We start from the raw sequence: 22,870 nt of genomic DNA on the forward strand, positions 1-22,870 counted from the left end.
TCGTGCATTTTTTCACACACTTATTCCCTCGTGACATATTAACATACCTCATATTTTTGTGCAGTTACTGAGGATGAGAGTATAATGTAATTTACGAGTTTCTTTACTACTCCCACCTATGGTGAGATACTAAGTGTGTGTATAACATAATAGCCCCAAAGAAGCAGTTGTGTAGCGTATTATACGCCATCAGCTTTGTGCTGTATAATGTAATAGTTTAACAGGAAACCGTAACATAATTTACTCCTTGACAGTGTCAGAATCATTTGAATGGATTTGTTTGTCCATTGCATGAATGGAGTGCTCTTCAACATTGAGTGTTTTGGTGAGGAGAACTCACCCCCTGCTCAACATCTGTATTAAAATTAGAGGTGGTAATAATTAATACTTTGTTAGTAATTAAATGGAATGACTTTCGATTAATCCACTTTAGCTCACGAGTATTCGGTAATCATCTGGGAAATGCACAACCGAGCGCACGCTGTTGCTTGTGCTGCATGCGACGTAGAATTATGTGATGAATTATCGAACACTACCAGCATTACTTTTAATAGATATTTAGAAATATCATTACAAAAAAAAACATTAATTTTTCTACATTAAACATTAACTTAAGTTTAAAATCAGATCTAAAATATGATATGAAATGTGTATGTGAGGTGTGAAATATACCATGAACCACATAACAAAATTTGTGCATTATCCATACGCGTTATTATTATTAATACTTTTAAAATTAGTAAATTATATTAAACTATACCAATTGGATTCATACTGAATTATATGCATTAAAATACTTATAATAGTAGCACATTTCTTATATTTATTTATTAGCATATTATTACATGTATTTGTTATTATATTCATTAGGATCAATAGTTTAAATATTAGTACATATCTAATGTTTAATAAAAAAAAATTAATTATTGTTATAAAACTGATATATTATAAGATTAGAAATTAGTCTATTTGAACTTTTTTACAATGTCTTGCAAACTATACAATGCACACAATAAATTGCAAAAATAATAATACATTTTAGCAGCATTAGTCATGCACATTTTTAATAATATTTGGAAAATTATGAAACTATATTCAATTGAATTAAAATATTCCAGTTGGATTAATTCTAAATTTAAATGCATTGAAATACATAGCAAAAAATATATATATATATAAAAACAAAAACAAAGCAGTACATTTCTAATATTTATTTATTTATTTATGCAGATTATATCTATTTTTGTAGTGGTTTTAATTGTAGTTGAAATAGTTCATGTGGTATTTGGCGTCCATGTGTGATCAATTTATTAAATATAAATGAAAATAAATGTTTTGTAAATATCTCTGAAAACTGACATCCCCTAATGGATAAGTATAAGATCATGCATATCCCTCAATAACTGAGTAGTAGAGAGACTCCACATGTGGCACCCTCACTGATCTGAATCTGTCTTTTTGATCCCAGAGCCCCAACCCCTCCCTGACCTTCTGCGTGAAGACCCACGACAGACTGTATTACATGGTGGCCCCGTCCGCAGAGGCCATGAGGATATGGATGGATGTAATAGTGACAGGAGCCGAGGGCTACACGCAGTTCATAAACTGAGACAGAACCCACTGCTGCTCGCTGACCAACGCTTCAATACGGAAACCATTCGGCAGGGAGACATCAAATGACCCAGACCTGTTATTCCCAACGAGAGGAAAAACTTGATTTTGTTACTTCCTTTTTTTCTTCTTCTTCTCGTGTTTCCTGAAGATGTTATATATTCACTCAGATGCACAGACAGATATCCACCAGAGGCTTTCCACATCTGATTGAAAAAGGGAGAAGACGAAAAGCCCCGGTGAACCAAACCTGCAGGTGGTGGCTCACTCACCTTCGAAGAAAATGCCTTTTTGCCGTCAGAGATATTTTTCAGTTGCAGTTCGGTTTATTTTGTCTCGATGTGGAGAAACGTGACTTTCATTGGTAAAGTTTGTCCCACGATTTGTAAAAATGCCAAATGCCGTCAAGCCATTCTGGAATAGTATTGTGCTAAATACTTGATGGGATTGACTGACACGAAATGACTAGAGAATATAAATGAACTACATTACATTTAAATGATGATTTAAATTAAATGGAGCATTACACTCGCATTTAAAGGTCACAGAAACAAAGACTTAATTCACCAAAGCTCACCTACCAGCTCAGGAGTCTATATTTATTGTAGAGGTACATCAGCGACTCCTGTCCAACTTTATCCCACTGTGTCTCTGTGTTCCCAGCTCATTCTTTTAGATGCAGAACCACAAATGCATGCACACACACACACACACACACACACTATTTGCCAAGTCCTGACAACTTGATCTTGTGATTTGGCTCCCTAGGGAGGCAGCCATCACCTATCACTGCCAGCCTACGAGAGTTTGGAATAGTTGCCACAAACAGGAGAAAAAGAAACAACATCATAATCATGCAGTGCCTTGATAATGACCCATATTTGTCACTTTTAGCATCTCAATTGTTACACTAGTGAAAAATAGCTGGAATAGTAGTCTTAAGGTGCGGCCACATTAATGAAATTTTGAGATTAAAAAAAAAGTTGATTGTCAGTTGTACACAGCTCACACAGAAGTCACGTTCTAAACAAGCAAGTTTTCTTGGTTTCTGTTGGTCATTGCAGTGAATGTGATTGTTTATCATTTTATTTGATATTTCTGTTTTGGAAAATCTTTTGTCATCATCGAAATTCCAGATTGCATGGATGCCTATTGAGATTCACCTTGATTTCACCTGCGAAAATTCACAAAACAACAGTAAATTTGTGCAAATTTTGTGAAAATTACACAGGCAAAAAAAATTACATTTAACTGTCTATTATCAATAGTGTAGCAGTGTTGGTCATCACGGTGAATTCACTTGGCCAAGATTCGAAATCTGGATTGGGAAGCCTCTCGCCGTCATGCGAATTAAAATCCCAATTTTAATCCCAATTAAAATTTGCCTGGATTTCGCATGCGAAAATTCACTGACCAACAGTCAATTATTAAAAGGTTTGTGAAAATTTCTAGGCTGTCAATAGTGTAGTGACATATGAAGTACAGTTCACACAGAAGTCATTTTCAAACCAGATAGCTTTATGTTTGTTGAATTCGTGTGACCATCTGAACCCGTGGCGAAATCTGAATGAGAAATCGTTCAGTTACGCAACGTTCCCAAATACATGGATGCTTATTGAAATGACTGGATTATTACAGCAGATTTATGTTGGCTGAACTCCCAAGACCTTGTGAACCTGTTGCGAAATCTGGGCAGGGTAATCTTTCATCATCACACAAAATTTCAGAACATGTGGATTCATATCGAAATGACTGGATTTCACCTTAAAAAATTCACAGAGCAACAATAAATGTGACCGCACCTTTATTCCATGATACATAGTGGGTTTTACTGTTTGAAGAGATTGTGAACAAACACGTACAGTAATAAAAAATAAAAAGTGACCTATTTAAATCAGTCCGATACTGCTTCAATACAATTTAAGAAGCTATTTAAAGCGTTTAGTAGCTGTTCAAGTATTATTGATGTTTTGCAGGCCTTTGGAGAATATAAAATGTTTATTTATGATTAGCGATTTTACAGCTACAACACTGTTAAAAATGACCAACGTGTTCTACTTTCTCCCAAACCAAACTGTATGTTCAAATGCAATCTACAGAGAATTGAAATCAACATGAATAAGTGGTCTTCATTATGCGTGTAAGATGTCTCGAGTACTATCACAGAACTAGGTGAAAACGGTGTTGTAAAATGTTGAACATAAATACACTCAACGGTTTTCCTTATTTATGGTGTTTTTGTGTTTATTTGCCTAATTATAAACATGGACTTGCGGAAAAGACTGTAGCTCAGAGGTCACAACTAAAGTCAGACTTCAGATGTAAAAGGGCAAGTAACCCTCACTGCTGTAATTAAGACTGCAACGCAAGCAGAAAACTTGCATCATAGCTACTGTGTTGTTTTCATGACACCAGACAAGAAAGCAGCATGCTAAATTAAACACCTACTGCTAAGAAGGGCTACGGTAAGGTTGACCCAAGAAAGTTTGGAGACCAAGTTTGTATTGATTGGACAACACCCTAGTTAAACTGTTTTAATAAATTAACCTTGAAATAAATAACTTAAAGCCATATTTTAGAAGGACAATATGCTGCTGGCAGTGTGTGAAAATACTCAGTATTTTCATAGTTTAAATATTTCATTCTCTTTGAGTGTATGTCTTGTTTCAGGGTCTCTACAGGATTTATGAAAGTAAATGCAAACGTCTTCATTTAAAAAAAAAAAAAAACAATTATGAAGATACATTTACTGTAGAAGCAAAATGACAAAAACTCTTGTTTTCTGAGAAACCGATCAAGTTGAAGTTTGAGTTTGCGTTTAAAATAAGAAAAAACATCCAATGGGCTCAGAAAAAAACTTAATTCAAAGGGAAAATGAGTTGAATAGATATTTGATTCTATTCAAATTCTCAGAAAAAATCTTGAGTAAATGTATTTTAATTTAAGGATGTTTAGATGTTTGTATTGGAAAACATGCATACTCATTTTTTTTATTTTTTTTTCAGTGCATGCAACATTTAATGACTTTATAAATTCTAGTATATAGAAATAAAGACTTTCTGCTCCGATTTAAGACATGCATTTAACAAAATGCATGTTTCCTCACTGGTTTATTTTGTCTTGGATGCTACAATTATTTTTATGCTAGATAATAGGTGAAAAGTACTTTCAAATAGTGCTTATTACTAAATGCGTGGCAATTTGCTGTATGGTAGCCCTAAAAACTATTATAAAGATATTATTTTAACTTGAAATTTCTGAGATTTTCAACATTAAATATGGGAAAACTGCCTTTCAAATAATGGTTATCACTAAATATACAGCTGAAAGGCAGCCCTAGAAAATATCTTTAGAAGTAAGTGAGTATCACTTAAGTCTTTGAGCAATATGTAGGCAATACATGTTGAACTATTTAGGGTGTACTGTACACTTTAGTCTCTCTGAAGTCAGTTGTTTGCTGATGCAATTCGTTGAGATCGTTTACTGAAATTATTTGGTAATTCCTGGAACGCTGTGAAACCGACACTGCTTAAGTGGGCAGCAGTAGGAGAATATTTTGAATTAGCATTCTAACATGATATTACTGAAGTTAACAGGCGTTTAAAAGGTGAATTCTTTTTGAGATATCAAGCATCTGAGTGGTTTGGAAACCGTTTTTGACTGTGCTACTTCTAAACACTCAAGGGGGAAACAGTATAAAGATATTATTGGGTGTTACAACAGCAAACAAAAAGTCTGAAAGCAGATTTCTTGTGTTGGCGATATAATGAACCAGTATAAGACTTTAATCTATCCACACCAACATATCAGTTCTACCTCTACCAAAATATCAAGTGCTTTGAAATGTGATATTTTGGATTACAGATGGGAAAATTGACATACTATTTTATCTGCAATTGGCAGATGTGTGTACTTTTTTTTTAAAATACATAATTGGAAAGATTTGAAATTTGGATGTAATATTTGACTAATATGCAATAATATTAGGTATCGTTTTTTCTTTCAAGATCACAAATAATAAATCTAGATAATAAATAATCACAGGACACTACTGTTTCTGATGCAGCAATTGTTTATTAAACAAATAGTTTAATAGCAACTAAAGTGCAGAATGCAGAAATGCATTATTTTTGATTTAAGAAAACAGTAAGATTTTACAAGTGATAGAAAACTGAAAAAGTGTCTGTATTAAATCCATCTCGCCATATATTCCAGTGTACAGTTCTTCAGCTAAGCACTTCAGATCATCGCCTGGAAAACAATTTCAATCAACCTTTTATCAAGCAGCATAACATTCATAACTGTCATCATCCTAAAATGCTGATTTGGTGTTCGTGAAAAAAAAATCTCATTATTATTAGTTGAAAGCAATGCTGTTGTTGTTTTCTTTTATGAACAGAACGTTCAAAAGAGCATTTTTTATATACCGTAAACGTCTTTATTAAAATTTAAGAGTACAGTTATTCAAATCTATAATGGAGTTTTATTGAGTTTTAAAACTTCAACCATTACTGTACTTACAGTAGTGTTTATGCACATGGGGAGGTGTAGTCGATCACAGACAATTCACCTGGAGGAATAGAAACAAAACCTTGTATTTTTTTGTGTGCATTACACTGTTGAGCTTGTCTCAATAAAATGAAAATGCATTATGGAAAGATTAAATACGGGCTCGTAAATCACAATTATGCGACGCTTATATCATGATGTCACTGAGATTTATAAAAAATGAAATTCTTAAACATTAAAATGGAAATAGGTTTTCCCATTTTTTTTTTGTTATGGTTTATTTATTACATTTTGCTGGGTTTATAATAAAAACCCTATATTGTATTTTCTTTCAGACCTTTCAGAGAGCACATGGATGAATAAACACGTACTGATCTTGTAGTAGTCATAGACGATCACTACGGCTGGTTTCAGGTTCTGCACCTGTACTTCCTGCATGAGCTGCAGGCTGATGGACTTCATCTGATTCTTTTTCAGCTGGAATGGAAGAGAGATGTATTACATTATGATTACAGAGAGATTTGTTTTCTATGGGGTATGGACATATGAGAGGGTGTTAAATGAATAGTTCACCCAAAAATGAAAATTAGCTTAAAATTGACTCACTCTTATGCTATCAAAGATGCTCTTTCATAGGAACAGTTTTGGGGGAATGTAGGATCCTCTGCAGTGAATGGGTGCCGTCAGAATGTGGATCCAAACAGCTGATAAAAACATCACAATAATCCACAAGTAATGCACATGACTCCAGTCCATCAACTGATGTCTTGTGAAGTAAAAAGTTTATTGTTTGTAACAAATTCATCAAGACATGTTTTACTTATGCTTCTGGCTAAAATGCACAAATCATGAACTATTTAAAAGTGAAAAAAGTTCTAAACAAACAAGTCATTTGACTTTGATTTGAGAGGATAACGGGATGTTTTTGTTTTCATTAGAGGAAGTGTTATTATGGATTATGGAGTCAAATTTTGGCCAGAATAGACAATTTAAAGTTAAAATGCCTTGATGCATTTGTTTCTTACAAACACGCACCTTTTTACTTCACAAGACTTTAATTTATGGTCTGGAGTCGTGTGGATTATTGTGATGTTTTTATACATTTTTGGACTCTCAATCTGACGGCACCCATTCGCTGCCGGCGATACATTGTTGCGCAAGTGATGCAAGACTGAATTTCTCCAAATCTGTTCTGATGAAGAAGTAAACTCATCTTGGTTGGCCAGAGAGTGAGTATATTTTTAGTCAGATTTCATTTTTGAGCTTCTTGTTTAAGTAAACCAGGCCAGTTTATCTCTTTTATTGTCAAAATATCAGTGACCCGTCCCAAAAATGATTTAGTTATTTGAATAAAACATTTACACTATCCAAATAGAAAATGACACGATCCTCATCCAGATCCACACGTTTGATGGTGGGGTCTTCCCTCAGCTGTGGAGACAGAGGAGCGGGTGAGAACCAATCAAACGCTGGCTACACAACTTCAGATCAAAAGAGGACCAGAGCCCTTCAAGTGTCACGCACAGCTTTCAGAGACGTCTCATCCGGCTTGAACCCAGACAGGAACCTGACGTTAATGATCACCATGTTGGTCTCCATTCGTGTGCCGTTATACCTGTCACACAATTGATCCAACGATCACAAACAGGGTTCACAACCACACATTGTTCTGTATGTAGTCTGACAGACAACAAAGAGTCTATTAGACCATAAAATAGGTTGAATCTTTATTCATTCTTTCTCTTACAAAGTCAAGTGGGTATGTTACTAATTCGTTTAGCAATATCATTGCAAGTAGAACTTTTATATAAATTTTTTTAGACATTAACATTCAATTATTATTTTTATTTAATCAAAAATACAGCAAAACCAGTAATGATTACTACAATGATTTATATTTGATTTAAATGCAGTTTATTCCAGTGTTGGCAAAATTGTAATTTCAGCATCATTACTCCAGTCTTTAGAGTCACATGATCCTTCAGAAATCATTCTAATATAGTGATTCGAAGCTCAAGAAACATTTCTTATTAATATTTATGCTGAAAACTGTTGTGCTTCTTAAAGTTTTTGTCCAAACTGTGATACTCAGGAACAGCATTTATGTCTTTACTGTGATTTTTGAGCAATGCAACGCATCCTTGCTGAATAAAAGTATTAATTTATTTTAACAACAAAAAAGTCTTACTCCAAATCTTTGAACAATAGTATATATTTAATATTTATTTATTTATTTATTTATTTTTTAAACATCCGATTAAAAATTGATGATAATTTTTGCTAGTTTGTATTATTTAACTGACAAGTTAAATACTTTTATAGCGGTTTAGGTTTTTTTTTGTTTGTTTGTTTGTTTTTTTTTGTTACTTGTTTGATCACTTTTTTGTATGGAAAATAGCAGTGTGAAGATTCTTTAAAAATATCTCTTTTTTTGTTTCACAGAAGAGACAACGTCATACAGGTTTGCAAGGACATAATGTTGACTAAATTACAGAATTTTTAATTTGGGGGTGAACTTTTCTTTTAAATAATGGCAGCATGTATTGTAAGTATTTAAATGAATGACAAATTACATAAATTAAATGTGTGCAAAAAAAAAAAAGTCACATGTTGAATGTATTATTCACATAAAAGCCATTTCCATGAATGAAGACAGTAATGTTTTTTTTGTTTTTTAACAGAGGTGTGGCTCACCTTACAGTAGTGGTTAGTGGAAAAGCTTGGCTCCTTGTGTTGTTGCAAACCCCCGTATTTGCATTGATTTTGAAGGCCAAAGAATCTGGAGGAGGTGGGATATTGTAGTGCGTGGCAAACTGAGAGATAAAAAAACAGAATGATGTCAAAGTATACTCATCCTTATGTAATTCCAAATCCTTATGACTTCCTTCAGTGATCCATGGAAGAAAGAAAGTCATACAGGAGTGGGATGACATGAGCGGTAGTAAATGATGAAAGAGGCAGCACGCAGACCTGCACAAACACACAGCCTTTGCCTTCTGCCCTCAGCTTGTATGTGCCAGAAGCTTCCAGCAGCTGTTTCTCCTGGTAAAGCAGCCGGTTGTTCTGGTTCACAGTAAACTGGTTCTTCTGGCCGGAAGAGGAGGTCACGGTTACAGTAGTGGACCCTTCTGGATTGTAGATGGCAGCACTGTACTTAGCGAGGGCCTGGAGTGCTACTACAGTATCCTGTTCACAGAGAGAGGGAGCGACACCACTGCACAGTCAACAATGATAAAATGGATTATAAAGACAGAAAGGGGTCTAAAAAAGCAGCATGAGATAAATAACATTACCTGTGTAGAGGAGAAGCCTCCATACGCGTTCTGCTGCTTGCTTAGCCATTGCACTATACCAGCAGAGTAGTTCAGTCCAAATCCAGGCAGCGTGGGTCCCGAGAGCAGCGCCAGCAACACGTAAGCACTCGTCTCTACCTCCAGAGACCCGGTCTTTTGCGCATTATTAGCCAGAGTCCAATATCGTCCGACACCTGAAACAACCAGTGTAAGAAAACTTGAACATTGGAGGAGGGTGATTGTGTTTTTATAAATTAAAAGCAGGTACTGGTGATAGACAAAAATAATAAATATAATAAAAATGAAAAAAAAAGATAATGTATCAAATTCGATTTACAATTCTATTTTAAGAAATAGTATTTTATATAGTGCTTTACTACGGAGTCCCACACATGACATGTAGAGAGAGAGAAAAACAAGATGTTATGGCTGTGAATTATTAATTGATTTTCCTTGGTTTAGATAAACTGTGTCCACAATATAACTAAATTATAAAATGGGAACATAGTAAGATGTGACCACAATTGAACTAAAACGAGGGAACAAATGAATAAATTGCGAGAACAAATTAATAAAACGTGGCCAAAAGTGGAAAGTTGTGGGAACAGAGTCTTAAATCGTGGCCACAATATCTGTTTTTTCTTCAGCTGACATGTGTGGGGCTCTGTACTATAGAAATAAATTATGATTTGAATTGATAACTGAATTAATTGAAGTAAATAATTTAATTAAAAGACAACTGTTTAATTTGACAAAGACAAAATGTAAAGGTCTTTACAAATAAAGGTAAAACATTGGAGCCTTTCTATTTTATATATAGTAATGTATATGAATGAAAAAAATATATAAATGTTTTTGGAAAATAACACTTTTGCACATCCTCAAAGATGAGTATTTTAGAATAGTTATTTGACTTATTTGATCTAACGCTGAATGGTACCTTCTCTCCGTGCCTGGTTGTCCAGGTTGGAGAGGAGGTTCTGTCTCATCTGTTCATCTCCAGCAAGAGTGTATGTGTAGGACAGCAAGGCGGTCACATAAGTGTTGCTAATGTCTCTGGAAGAGTCCCTCAGACATGTAAGGCTTCTCACCACCATGGGATCCTGACAGAGCACACAAGAGACTTAATCTATACGAAGTAGTCCATGACCTTCTCTTAGGAGCCATAAAGAGGGTTTTACTCACAGTTCTCTGGACGCCTAACTCCAGCAGTGCGGCAGTGATGTATGCAGAGAGAGTGACTTCACTGCTGACGCCACCCTGCGAGAGGAAACGCATCATCAAAGACCCTTTCCACCCTAAGCATTTCAATCTCCTCAATTTATTGCCATCTACCAGACGTTTTCAGAGTGTGAAATCCATAAATGACTCTGATCCATTCGCTCTCCCTGCAATCATCTCCTCTTTTCCACTCGACGCTGACAGCTTCACATCTCTTCTAACTTCTCTACCATTTACATTACCATTACACACCATTTCAATTTTAACATTTCTATTTTCTAAAACTGTTTTTTTTGCTATCACTTTCTCCATTTTTAATGTAAAAATTTGTAATATTGTTTTTCTCAGTTTTTAAAGAATACATATTATATGGTTTATATAGTGTCTTTTAATAATAAACATAACTAAAAATGTACAATTTATGCTTAACTTAATGCTTAAATGATTTTGCCAGGAACAGGAGCTCACTAAAAAATCCTAAAAAATTAGGAAGAAGTCTATCTGTGAAATCTATGGACATTCTTCACCTGTCTTGTTGTATAAAACATGGTTATACAATAAGCCCTGCAGATACAAATGTTCAGTTCATGTGAGCTGTCAACACCTATCAAATGAAACCTTGAGGGGGGAGGGTGGCGGGGTTGTTATTAGCTGGCCAAAATATCCCTGCTGAAAAAGAACAGCTAATTTGCCTGGTTTCAGCTGGTTTAGCTGGCCTCGCAGCCTGGTCAATCCGCTTTTCTGTCCTTGACAATACTGGCCAAAAGTTTGAAAAAATGTAGATTTGTTATTTTTTCGAAAGAAGACTGTTTTGCTCACCAAGGCTGCACTTATTTAATCAATAATACAGTAAAAAACAACTAAGTAATTATGTGCAATATCATTACAATTTAAAATAACTGTTTTCATCAAAAGAGACTCTTAAAAAACACTCAATTATTCCAAACTTTTGAGCAGCAAAACCAGCTAGGACTTTTCCTTTCCTTTTTTAAGCAGCAGATAGGGGACCTGAGCATGACTCTCCTGTCCTCACCATCATATCAATGTGGAAGAGTCTCCCAACAGAGGCGAAGCAGCCGTTCTCCTGTTGCTGTAGCCCCAGCCATTCCTTTGCCTGATCGATGTTATTCTGATCTATAAATATATACTTCCTTGCCCCACCAAAACTCTTCATCACAAACGCAGTTAGCCTGAGGAAACACAAGGAATTGCTTTCAAATACCCATAATTTGGTAACTCTGCCTTAAGAGTTTTCAGGATGTTTGTTTCTTTGTGCAAAATCCATGTCCTGGTGACTAGTCCATGGCGATAGTCCACTTTAGACATTCTACTAACAGTGAGTAACTTTGCAACTACATCTCAACTATCAGTTAGTAGAGTATTAGTAGACTGTCTGCTTAATATCTTCTAACACTTTCTTTGTCTATTTATTGTCAACTTATCATACCCCTAACACTTACCCTAAACCTACCCTAACAGTCTACTCTTACAAGAGTTACAAGACATGTAGTTGCAAATTAATGAGAATTAGTTGACTTGTAGTTACAAAGTTGCGTATAGTTAGTGGAATGTCTAAAGTGGACTATCGAAATAAAGTGTAACCGGTTTTTCTTCATTCCAAAAACAACTTCTTACCAGAAAGCAGTTAAATTCACAAACTGGAAGCCAGAATCCACACAGTGAGCTCTAAGCTAAGTATCTGTACCAGACTCACCAGGTGTTTCCAGAAGGGTCAGTGTTCCCAAAAGCACTGTAAGATCCGTCATTATGCCTGTATGTCAGCTCTCTCTGATAGCCTGCAGCACGAGACGGTAAAAAGTTTGATGTTTGATGATGAAAAACAAGAAGCTTGAAAAAATTACTAAAATTACAAACCAACATAAATGCAATAATCAGTATTTTTGCTTTCTTTTCCAGTGAAATATTTAAATGTATTTGTATTTATATATATTTTTCCCTCTATCTTCTATTTCATAATGGTTTTCCGCACCGCTCTCCAGGAAGGTTATGGCTCGGTCTTTAATCTGAGGAGTGAGTTGGCCGGTGCTCTCCAGGTATTGAAGAATGTAGATATTCGGCGCAAAACGTAGCATGTTTTGCTCTCCACAGCCATACGGCATTGCCAACAGATCACCGATGTTCCTCAGAGCACGACCCATCAGATCACCTACGGACCAAAGAGCAACATAAGCATCCCTATGGTTAAATAAAACTGAAAACTACCCAATAAGAGCAATTCCACTGATTACAGAGTATTTAAAATATAAATACTTATTATAAAGATATATTATAGAGAAATCAATGTGCATTGTGTACACGTGCCAGCATGTTTTTAGGCTCACCCAGAACAGTGACGAAGCTTTTGGCAGAATCCTTGACAAACACTTTGGGTAGAGTGAGAGACACTGATGTTTCCTGTGGACGGTCTAATGGAAAAGAGAAAAAAATAATAACCCGTCTAGATTAAAACGTGGTCATGCTGTACTTTACTAAAGACAATCATTTTCTCCATTTCTTGTGAAAACTACACAGGGTTTAAAATAGTTTTAAAAGACTTTTGTTGAACCTGAACTGTTGAGCTTTTTTTACATTTATCCAATGCTAATAACTTGCATCATTTGACTTCCACGGTGACTGCATTACTGTATTTTTGGTTGCACTTTATTTTACAGTATGTGTATTACATGTACTTAATAGTGTAGTTACAGTGTATTTATCTAAGAAGGTTCTGGTAATACAAGGTAACTACAAGGGGTAGGGTTAGGTTTAGGGGTTCAGGGTTAGTATCTAGTTATTACATAGTTATTGTAATTACTATAATAACTACTATAGTATGTACATGAGGAATAGGACTGTAAAATAAAGTGCTATTGGATTTTTGCTTATTTTAACAAACTGAACCTCAAATTCTTATTATAACTACTATTACATTTTTCAGATCTTTTAATAGACAACCCAACACACTGTGATGCCACTAACCTGTTAAGCAGATGAGTTCATTCTGAGTGACTGACTGCTTAGTTCCCTCTGCCTGAGAAATATATGGGTAATAACTGTTTCAATTGTATTTTTAAAGCAAAACAAAATGCTAATTTACAGACAGACAGACAGACAGTAAACGTACCTCCACCAGAACGCTCTGCATCACAGTATCAATTCTGCCTTTGTCCGGAAAAGTCACCACTTCTTTGCCACACAGTTCTCGGCTCTGCACCGCCTCAGCGCGCACTGTAATGTTCACCTTTCCTGTGAAACACACACACCAGTGACTTGCAGTGGTTGCAGAATAAGGTTAAGTTACAGCAGAAACAAAGTACCCCTGGGACTGGTAACGGTAAATAAATCTGTGACAGCCGAGGCAGGATATGGTAAAAGTATAGTCCATCTTTTACTCACCTCCATGTCTTTCCATATTTGGTTACCAACATTTTTTCAAAATATCTTTTGTATCAGCAGAAGAAAGAAATTCATACAGGTTTGGAACAACATGAGGGTGAGTAAATGATGACAGAATTTTCCTACGTGTAATACCACGTCTTGCTACAAACATAATCAAGCATAAAATAAGCTTTTCCGTTTAGGGAATCAAATTGAAATAAAAATGAAATGTATGATTGTGGTTTTGCTCATATAGAAGTCAAAGTCTCTGGCTTACCCAGTGCAGACGGTGTAATAATCCACTGGAAGGTTTTGCTCTCTTCAGAGCAAACACACTGAGTGTATGTGCAGCCTCTACACGGCTGAGCTGTAAACTGTGCCGAGTCTGCCAGCGTGACCTTCACCTTTATGAAAAGAGAGAGGTTTGTACAGTGCCTGCCTACGGGAAAAATGCTTCTGCTACAAACACTTGCAAAACCTCTCCAGGACAAACAAGTAAACACATTGAGGGGCCTTACCATGATACATTTGGGGAGGTAGTTGAATACAGATGCTTTGAGAGTGAACGTCTCCTCACGGATAAGAGAGTAGGGGAGGGTGAGGCTCACAAAAAAGGGCTTGAAAGCAGTGAGATCAGTCTTAGGGGCCACTCCAAACCCGACAGGGGATGTGCAGAAAGCTCCCGCTGCCCATTTAGTGATGGTGTCCGGGACAATCTTTGTGACATCCACAGATCCTGATTTCCTGGTGAATGAAAACAATATGAATTTTGTATTTTAGAACGTTTTTAAAATATTAAAAAGTACTGAATATGTTGTTATATATATATATTTCTTTTTTTTCAATATTAAAATATATTTTTCTGCATAATTGAAAAGTACTTTAATGATTACACTATATACAGTAGTGCCATGGTGCAAGACACACACCCCACAGGTATAAGGTCCCATATCCAGGTTTCTGGAAAGAATTTGCGGATCTTCTGAGCGGGGTTTAAAACTTTTGAACCAAACCCTGACTCTGGCCCGACCAATCCTACGCGCAAACCATCATCCACGGCAGCTGTTTGAATTGATAGTTTGTAAATACAATCAGATAAAAAGGGCAGTTCCAAATCCTTAAAAAAAATCTAGTTACTTACATTCCCTGAAGATTGTATCATAATAACGACAAACAACAGGTGCTTTCACATCAGAGTTGGTACTGATTTTGATTCCAACTCCCTAGGAAAAAGCAAGTGTTACAGTTACAGTATGTTACAGTTTGAATAGTGTACAGTGAGACGCAGATGACACTGGAGGAAACAAGAAATGGGACAGGTTGTGTCTCTTACTCTAAAGATGTTGTAGACATCATTTTTGTTGTCGTAGTAAGGGTAATAGATGGAGCGCTTGCGCCTCGCAGGTTCAGCTAAAGGGATTATCTCCCAGGGATTTAGGCAGCGGTTAAGCTCCCATTCCTCAATGTTGTATGGGTAACCTGACAAAAGCTGGACTGGTAACATTTGGAGAACCTGTAGAGTAACAACAGATGTTGATCCATAGCAGTGGCAAGGCAATTACCTGATAATAATAATGAATAAAAAAGAAACATTTAATTGGTGTGTGTCCATAATAAATAAATAAATAATATAATCAAATTTATTACACATGTCTACACATTTCTAATGTCATGTGGTTTACCCACCAAGTAAAAATGTATAACATATTTTCCAGTTTTGTCTTAAAAATATTAATAAGCTATGAAGCATTTAGACTTTTTTTCCATTTTATGTATTTTTTTATTTTTTTACATCTTGTTAAAATATTAAATTATATAAAAGATTATGTGAACCTAATTCTTAAAAGTTTCTTATTAGAAATTGTATTATTTCAATGATGCTTGATGACAGTTATCACTCCCAAAAAAATTATCAAGGTAAATTGGAATCGAGAAATAAAAATAAAAAAACATGCTTATTATGAAATAAGTTTAATTTACTAATTTATGAAAATGAATCAAAATTTATATATATATATATATATATATATATATATATATATATATATATATATATATATATATATATATATATATATATATATAGTGCCACATTCCTGACCCATCTCTTTAAATAAAGATTATTAACTAGTTATAGTTGTCATGCACATAATGGTTTAACATACAGAGGCTGCATCCAGCTCGGCCTCTGGTCTCAGCAGCAGCACACTCTGATCAATGGCCCTAACGGAGCACAAGGAGCCAGGGCTGGCTTTCAGGTCAAGAGATGTCCTCTCTCCAGGTAGTGCGGTGGGAGACGAGAACTTTAAGGACACCTATAAAAGAACAGGCACGCTCTCATCACACATTAATGATAAAAAAACATTGAGTTCTAACATGAGATTTCATGTGGGATTTTCTGACCTTGTTTGGCAAACATCCTTCAATGGGGAAGTTCATACTGTCTGCTACAGCTTCTCCACTGGGAAGAACTGTGTAAACCACCACCTGAGCGTATGGAGTCAGAGCAGCCGTGCTCTTCAGTGGGAACGTCAGTTCTCCTTTATTCTCTTTTATGAAAGAGAGAGAGCATTTGTGGAAAAAAGAAAGGTGTATGTGAAAGCACAATGTACAAAGACAATATAAATATTCTTAGGCAACAAAGTGATTGCTAATGTAAAAGAGCTGTGTACCTGTCCCAGTGTTCACATTCACAGACAAACGACCATTTTGAGCCATGCTGCCTCTGGACAGGACCTGGAGTGCAGGTAGATAATTACTGTTTGACCATTTCTGTAATTCTATGTTCTACAGCTTCACTAGCATTTCTTCACCATCTTTTCTCTATTGTAACAATAGCTACAAGATCTAGGAAACTTTAAAGAAAAATTCAGTTTTCTCTACAAAAAAGATTTTAAAAAAAACACAAATATAACAATTCTGTCCAGACCTTATAACTATTTTCATATATATATATATATATATATATATATATATATATATATATATATATGTGTGTGTGTGTGTGTGTGTGTGTGTGTGTGTGTGTGTGTGTGTGTGTGTGTGTGTGTGTGTGTGTGTGTTAAAACATTCTAATATACAGTACAGTATGAAAAACTGATCTTAATTTTGAGATTTGCTTAAAATGACTTTTAACAATGCTCAAAATAATTAATCGAAATGTAACAATTGGGAAAGTAAGCATATACAATTATATGTATAGGTTATACATAAAGGTCAAAGAGATTGTTGAGCAATAAAACAAATGACCAAGCAATTGATGGACAAATTGAAAAGAGTGTCTGTGTTAAACATACAATGTAGAAGAAATCCAAGGTTTTCTGGCCTGTTTTGAGGGCACTGCCCTTGATGATGTAACTGGCCGTCACTGTTGCATCACTGTTACAGCTGAGCTTCTCTGGAGCCTTCGTCAACATCAGGAAACTTTTGCTTTTGGAGTGAAACGGTCTTATGTAGTGATAACCTGATGGATAGTATCTAAAAGCCTCGAAATCAGTCCGTTCTGCAGATCCCTTATGATAGACCTAATAAAATAAATGTTTGAAAATCTCTACATGAATTATATACATGAACATCATGTTAGAAAACAAAACCCCCACTAACCTGTAATTGCACAGGTTTTTCTGACCAATCCAAAGTGTTGAAGGAGAAGAGGGCAGTACCATTGATGTCTGTCGTCAGTGTCACATTGATAATTTTATCATCATAATATGCATAAACAATCACTGGCTCATTTTTCATTGGTTTGGACCGGGAATTAGTGACCACAAACTGTAAACAATAAAAATACAAAATCATTAGCTCACAAACAAAACTAACACTTCCTGTACACAATATTGCTATGCTAACTGTTAAACAGGCTGTTTATTAATGCTGCATTTTACAAAGCCGGACAAAAATAACAGTTATGGTACAGTCATGAACTTTTTATAAAGATAGTTATAAAAACATGAGTGTACTGTAAGGTTGCTTTTGGAGCATTTGCTCAATAATTACGTAGTAGCAAAGCTAATGACTTCAAGCTAGCTGTTACCTTTCCCTTAAAGACCATGCCAGGCCTGTATGTATCTGGTGTGTCCTCAAAGTTAACATAGATATAATCACTGGTAAACTGTGCTGAGGTAGAACCCTGCATAGTAATCCCTGGAGGAACAAAATACCATCTTTTATTACTCTGTTTGGAGAATAAAAATGGACAACAGCCGTTTGTTCTACACTCTCACCTGTTCCAGACTCTTCCAAATTACAATTCACTTGCAAAGACCCTCCTGAAGTCAAGCCAAATTCTGTCATATTTACCACCTGAGACCCACAGCCAGTCTTATCAGTCTGAATGAATAAGAATGAAAAGAAAATGATTATTTAGACTTCTTAAATATTTAGCAATATGGAGCCTCTTTGAAAAAGTCCACTTTGACATACATACATTTCATTTTAAAGGAGTACTTATTACAGAAATATATCAATGTGCTTTATATAACCATAATACCAAAAAGCTGGGATGCTATGTAAAAAGTAAAAATAATAATAATAATAATAATAATAATAATAATAATAATAATAATGTAAATAGAGTTCTGTTTTTACTTACATTTAACACAAAATCCAAACTTATTTGGAATTAAGAGTTTTAAGATATTCTTAAGTGCAAACTGAATGTAATGTTTTCGGACACTTAAGTGTGTGTTAATTGCAACAAAATTTAATTATGAATGTTTTATAGATTAAATTATTATTTTACATCTTAATTGCTTCTATTGTCTCTGAAAATACTTTTACTTTAACACTTTAACTTGAAGTGTACTGCCGAAAGCACCAACTAGCACTGTGGAAGTCGCCTAAAATATATACACTTCAGGTGTAATATTGAACAATACAATACAGTAATATCAGCTCATTGCTATTTCTTGTAACCTTATGATATTTAAAGGTGTTAAAGAGGATAAATGCTAATTAGTACACTGCTTTTAGGATTACAAACCCAAAGGGTAACAGTTTTGTGTGTGCAGAGAGTAACGCACCGTCATTGAATATTTCTTGCATAATAAGTTAACCGTTTCAGGGAAAGGTCTCCGCAAATAGTAACCATAACTCTGTCTACACACTTCAGCATTCACAGACCCCAGCACAGGTTTGCCATAAGTGTATCTAAAAAGAGTGAAAAGAGTATTTCATCAGGCTGAACATAAAACTGAAACACAGTTATGCACCTCATTTAACTGCAATTATTATTTTGTAAAAAAAAAAAAAAAAAAAAAAGTCTTACTTTGCACAAACTTTTAGAGTGACCTCTTTATCCTGGATGGTTATAATGTATGGAAAATCGATGTTCACTTCATATTTTGGCAGAACTAAAAGATGCATGTACAAAAAGAAATACATACAAAAAATTTACACTTTAAAAGATGATCAGTATTTGAGAATTTGACAAAAGTTGAATGCCGTTTCTGACCATATTCTTTCATTTCAAAGCCATGTGATAATTCTTGGTTCTTGTCATCCCAAGCAGTGATCGTGTAGAAACCCTGGGCAGCTTCTGGAGACATGGAGTGGGACAGATCCAAAATGCCAGTCTTTGTGGTCTGATTCAACCACTGACCAATGCGATTTGAAAAAGGGTCCTAAACAAGAGTGGCACATAATGAAAAAGCCTACAGTGGAAGCAACCTGCATTTAAGTAAAATAACAAACAATGAACGGATCATGGCTGCTTGAAGAATTTTACCCGGAGTTCTACAATTGGAAACTGCAAAAGAAAGACAGAAGAAAATAATTTTAGTGAGGTCAAAAGAACAATACTATATAATTTGCACTTCAAATGAAATTTAATTTAACTTACCAATTGATTGCGAGGCAAGAAATTGGAATTCAGAGACACAATGCGAAATTTAACTGTTGAAGAGAGATTTCGAAAAAGAATATTTACACATAAAGTATACAATAGAGAAAGACTCACAGGCTCATATTAATAAGAACAAATTAGTACTGACAACTTAAACTATTTTGGAATAATTTACAAAGACAAGTATTACTTGTTTGACCAGGCTTGTAGATAGGCTTGTCTGACTGGATGAAAAAAAGATTTTTGGGGGGATTTATGAGGATCTTAGTGGTTTTGTTCAGGGATGTTTTGGCCCCTTGGATTCCAACATCGACAGATGCCACAGACTCTACAGTGACTACAGGGACCTGAAAAATACAAATCGAGAAAATATTACGCGTATATATCTCCACTTACAGACTGCAGACTATGGGTTTGAAAGCAACATCAAGACTGCTGAACCATTCAGTAGTGAAACATATATGCAGCATGAATGATAAATGCGGTTTTAAGGGTTTTACTTGCACTTTAACTGTATTTTAACATCTTTAACCTTAATGCAAATTTATAAGTGTTGTACAGACATGATGTAGGAAAGGACCATGACCTCCATAGCATTACAAGATAAGCTATCATGAGTATACTGACCTTAAAAGGGACACATTTGTAGAAATCCTTTTTAATGGAGGCCTGTTGTAGAATTGTCAGATTGCGATCATCAGTCCTCAAAGTTACCACTATAGAAAGCGGTTCTTTGGGCTCGTGGATCTGTGCACACAGAGTCTCGGTCTTGCCACCCACCACCTGGGAAGTGACTGTCACCAGGTATATGCTGAAAGAAGACAAAACACAAAGAGACTTGCATAAACCATACAATGACAATAAAATGCTTTTAAAAGCATTAGCTTAGTGTTGCATGAGCCCGAGGTTGTTTTGGGTGAATGCACAGTTGAGGAAGTGACTTGGGATTCCTGTAACTGTGCCTGGAACATTCATTGGTTGTCTTTAGGGATTGCTGCACTTGCAGTGTAAAAATAAACATTGTGTAAGTGGTTGGTGCAGAATAAATGTGACACTATTATGAATTACTTTTAGAATTAAAAAGAAAAATATTATATTTAACCAGAAAATACATATAATATAAATCCAAATAAATAAAATAATACAATGTATATTTTACTTTTTGACTACTGTTGAAAAGTTGGGAATAATTAAGACTTTTAATGTTTTTGAAAGAAGTCTGCAAGAGTAAAAGGCCACATTTGCTTGATCAATTTATGTAAAAACAGTAATATTGTGATCTAATATTACAATTAATTCTTTCCAGTCTCCAGTGTCACATGATCCTTCAGAAATCATTCTAATATGTGAATGCTTATTATTGGTGCTCAATTATTAAAAATTGTCCTTATCAAAGTTCAAGACAGATTTCACCAGTTAATATTTTTGTTAAAAAACATAATGCATTTTTTTTTCTGAATTCTAAGATTAAAATAGAAAGTTTGAAAGAACAGCATTGTTTGGAAATAGAGCCTTCTGTAACATAACAAATGACACTTTTGATGAAGTTAATTTGTAATTGCTGAACAGAAGTATCAATTGCTTAAAAATAAAGAAATGTTGCCTGAGCAGCAAATCAGCATTTTAGAGTGATTTCTAAAGGACCATGTTAGACTGAAGAATGGAACAATGAAGCTTTTCATCACAGGTATAAATGGCATTAATGATACTTCACAATATCAATTTATTATTATTATTATTATTATTATTATTACATAAAAAAAACTATTCCAAACTTTTAACCTGTAGAGTAGTGATTTAAATAACAAAGTTTGACCTTTTATTAGTTTACTAAAAAAGTGCACTAGAATTCCCTGCATAAACCTCAATATTTGATTCTATTCATTTTCAGTTATCAGTTTAGCGTTATTTAGCGTTATGTAGCCTATGCTACTGATTGTGTTTGTATAGGTAACACTGTGTTGTCTTTATGTTGTTATGAGTTATTGGATATGCCAATATTGCTATAAATCGCAGATTTAATAGCTAAAATGGCATATTTTATTGATATTATGATATATAAAATACGATCACGAAAATGCTCTCCGTGTCTCTCTTATGGTACGTTTTTACTGTAAATCTAAAAATAAATTGTTTAGTGTGTTGCGTGTGAGAAAACAAAAGTACAGTTGTCCTAAACTTTGCATCAGTGTCTACTGTAGTTTGTGGAAGACATTCGTCTGGTTCTCGACCTGTGGTCCTTCTTCTTATCTTGTATTTATGAAGATAATAATCATAAAGGTTCTTACGGATCGGTGGCTCCACTTGTGATCGACCGTTGCAGCAGCAGCAGCAGCGGCGGCAGTAGCGACAGCAGCATCCTGTGCAGTCAGTCCGGCACATGCGCAGAGAACTCGCCCTCTGATCTCATCACACACAAGTGCGCACTTTTATACACCTCTGCCTCCTCCCTGTCCTACCACACCAATGGAAAGTTGAGCAACAGGATTGAAGAGATGGATAATTAGGGATAGATTTCCTCTTGTGTTGTGTAACAAGTAAGTGGACAGTGATTCACTGAAGCCACTTTTTTTTCCACTTTTTTCACTTTTTTTTATTTATTTTTTTTTATTTTTTTTATTTATTTTTTTTTGCTTGCAAAGATTACTTTGACAAACAAGCTGCATTAATATACTCAAGTTATGACACTTGGGAATTCTGTGCATTGCAATTAAATTGAATATACAAGGATCACATTAAAAGTCCAAAAATCTTTTAATATTAAGTGAAATAATAATAATAATAATAATAATGATAATAATAATAATAATAATAATAATAAATAAAATAAAGAGCACATGACACCTTTTTTATCAGGCAGTTATTGTTTATTTCAATGTCTTTTAACCCTTGATCCCTTTCAGTCAATCACTCTTGACGTCATGTCAGTGACCGACGAATTGGGATATTGTGTTGATAGACCAATCTACTTTGAGTGTAAACTAAATGAACCAATGCATGCAATTATTGCTTCCAG

General features: G+C 34.9%; 2 protein-coding genes across 10 annotated transcripts in view; one reads left to right on the forward strand and one right to left on the reverse strand.

Moving 5' to 3' along the window:
- Positions 1-3,837, forward strand: part of LOC128029306 (pleckstrin homology-like domain family B member 1) — a 67,732-nt gene extending 63,895 nt beyond the window's left edge. For all 9 annotated transcript variants that reach the window (XM_052617014.1, XM_052617008.1, XM_052617009.1 and 6 more), the window contains one exon: positions 1,469-3,837. In XM_052617014.1, coding sequence (XP_052472974.1) covers positions 1,469-1,609 — 141 coding nt within the window. In that variant the 3' untranslated portion in view covers positions 1,610-3,837. The remainder of the gene's footprint in view (positions 1-1,468) is intronic.
- A 1,828-nt stretch (positions 3,838-5,665) lies between these two features.
- LOC128028541 (alpha-2-macroglobulin-like protein 1) lies at positions 5,666-22,300 on the reverse strand. Its single transcript, XM_052615779.1, has 36 exons — positions 22,143-22,300; positions 20,482-20,665; positions 20,045-20,201; positions 19,852-19,904; positions 19,738-19,758; positions 19,465-19,633; positions 19,279-19,363; positions 19,034-19,160; positions 18,236-18,341; positions 18,046-18,155; positions 17,616-17,783; positions 17,309-17,536; positions 16,685-16,748; positions 16,416-16,561; positions 16,178-16,327; positions 15,346-15,525; positions 15,154-15,235; positions 14,942-15,074; positions 14,531-14,756; positions 14,290-14,416; positions 13,759-13,880; positions 13,614-13,665; positions 12,977-13,060; positions 12,625-12,801; positions 12,349-12,430; positions 11,668-11,824; positions 10,599-10,673; positions 10,354-10,516; positions 9,414-9,607; positions 9,091-9,306; positions 8,815-8,933; positions 7,645-7,735; positions 7,483-7,551; positions 6,492-6,597; positions 6,133-6,181; positions 5,666-5,862 (listed from the first exon to the last, which is right to left on the reverse strand). The coding sequence occupies exons 1-35, from the start codon at positions 22,211-22,213 to the stop codon at positions 6,141-6,143; spliced, it is 4,335 nt and encodes a 1,444-aa protein (XP_052471739.1). The 5' UTR covers positions 22,214-22,300; the 3' UTR covers positions 5,666-5,862; positions 6,133-6,140.
- Positions 22,301-22,870: the final 570 nt, after the last annotated feature.

Source organism: Carassius gibelio, chromosome A15, assembly GCF_023724105.1.
Source record: "Carassius gibelio isolate Cgi1373 ecotype wild population from Czech Republic chromosome A15, carGib1.2-hapl.c, whole genome shotgun sequence".
Lineage (NCBI taxonomy): Eukaryota > Metazoa > Chordata > Actinopteri > Cypriniformes > Cyprinidae > Carassius > Carassius gibelio.

Bases quoted from the DNA above. Each gene is read 5' to 3' on its own strand.
- LOC128028541 (XM_052615779.1), bottom strand. From the start codon at position 22,213: ATGCTGCTGTCGCTACTGCCGCCGCTGCTGCTGCTGCTGCAACGGTCG. The intron at 19,161-19,278 runs GTAAGACTTTTT...CACTCTTTTTAG, and splicing joins ACTCTAAAAGTTTGTGCAAA to ATACACTTATGGCAAACCTG. The intron at 16,562-16,684 runs GTACACAGCTCT...CTTTCATAAAAG, and splicing joins GAATGTGAACACTGGGACAG to AGAATAAAGGAGAACTGACG.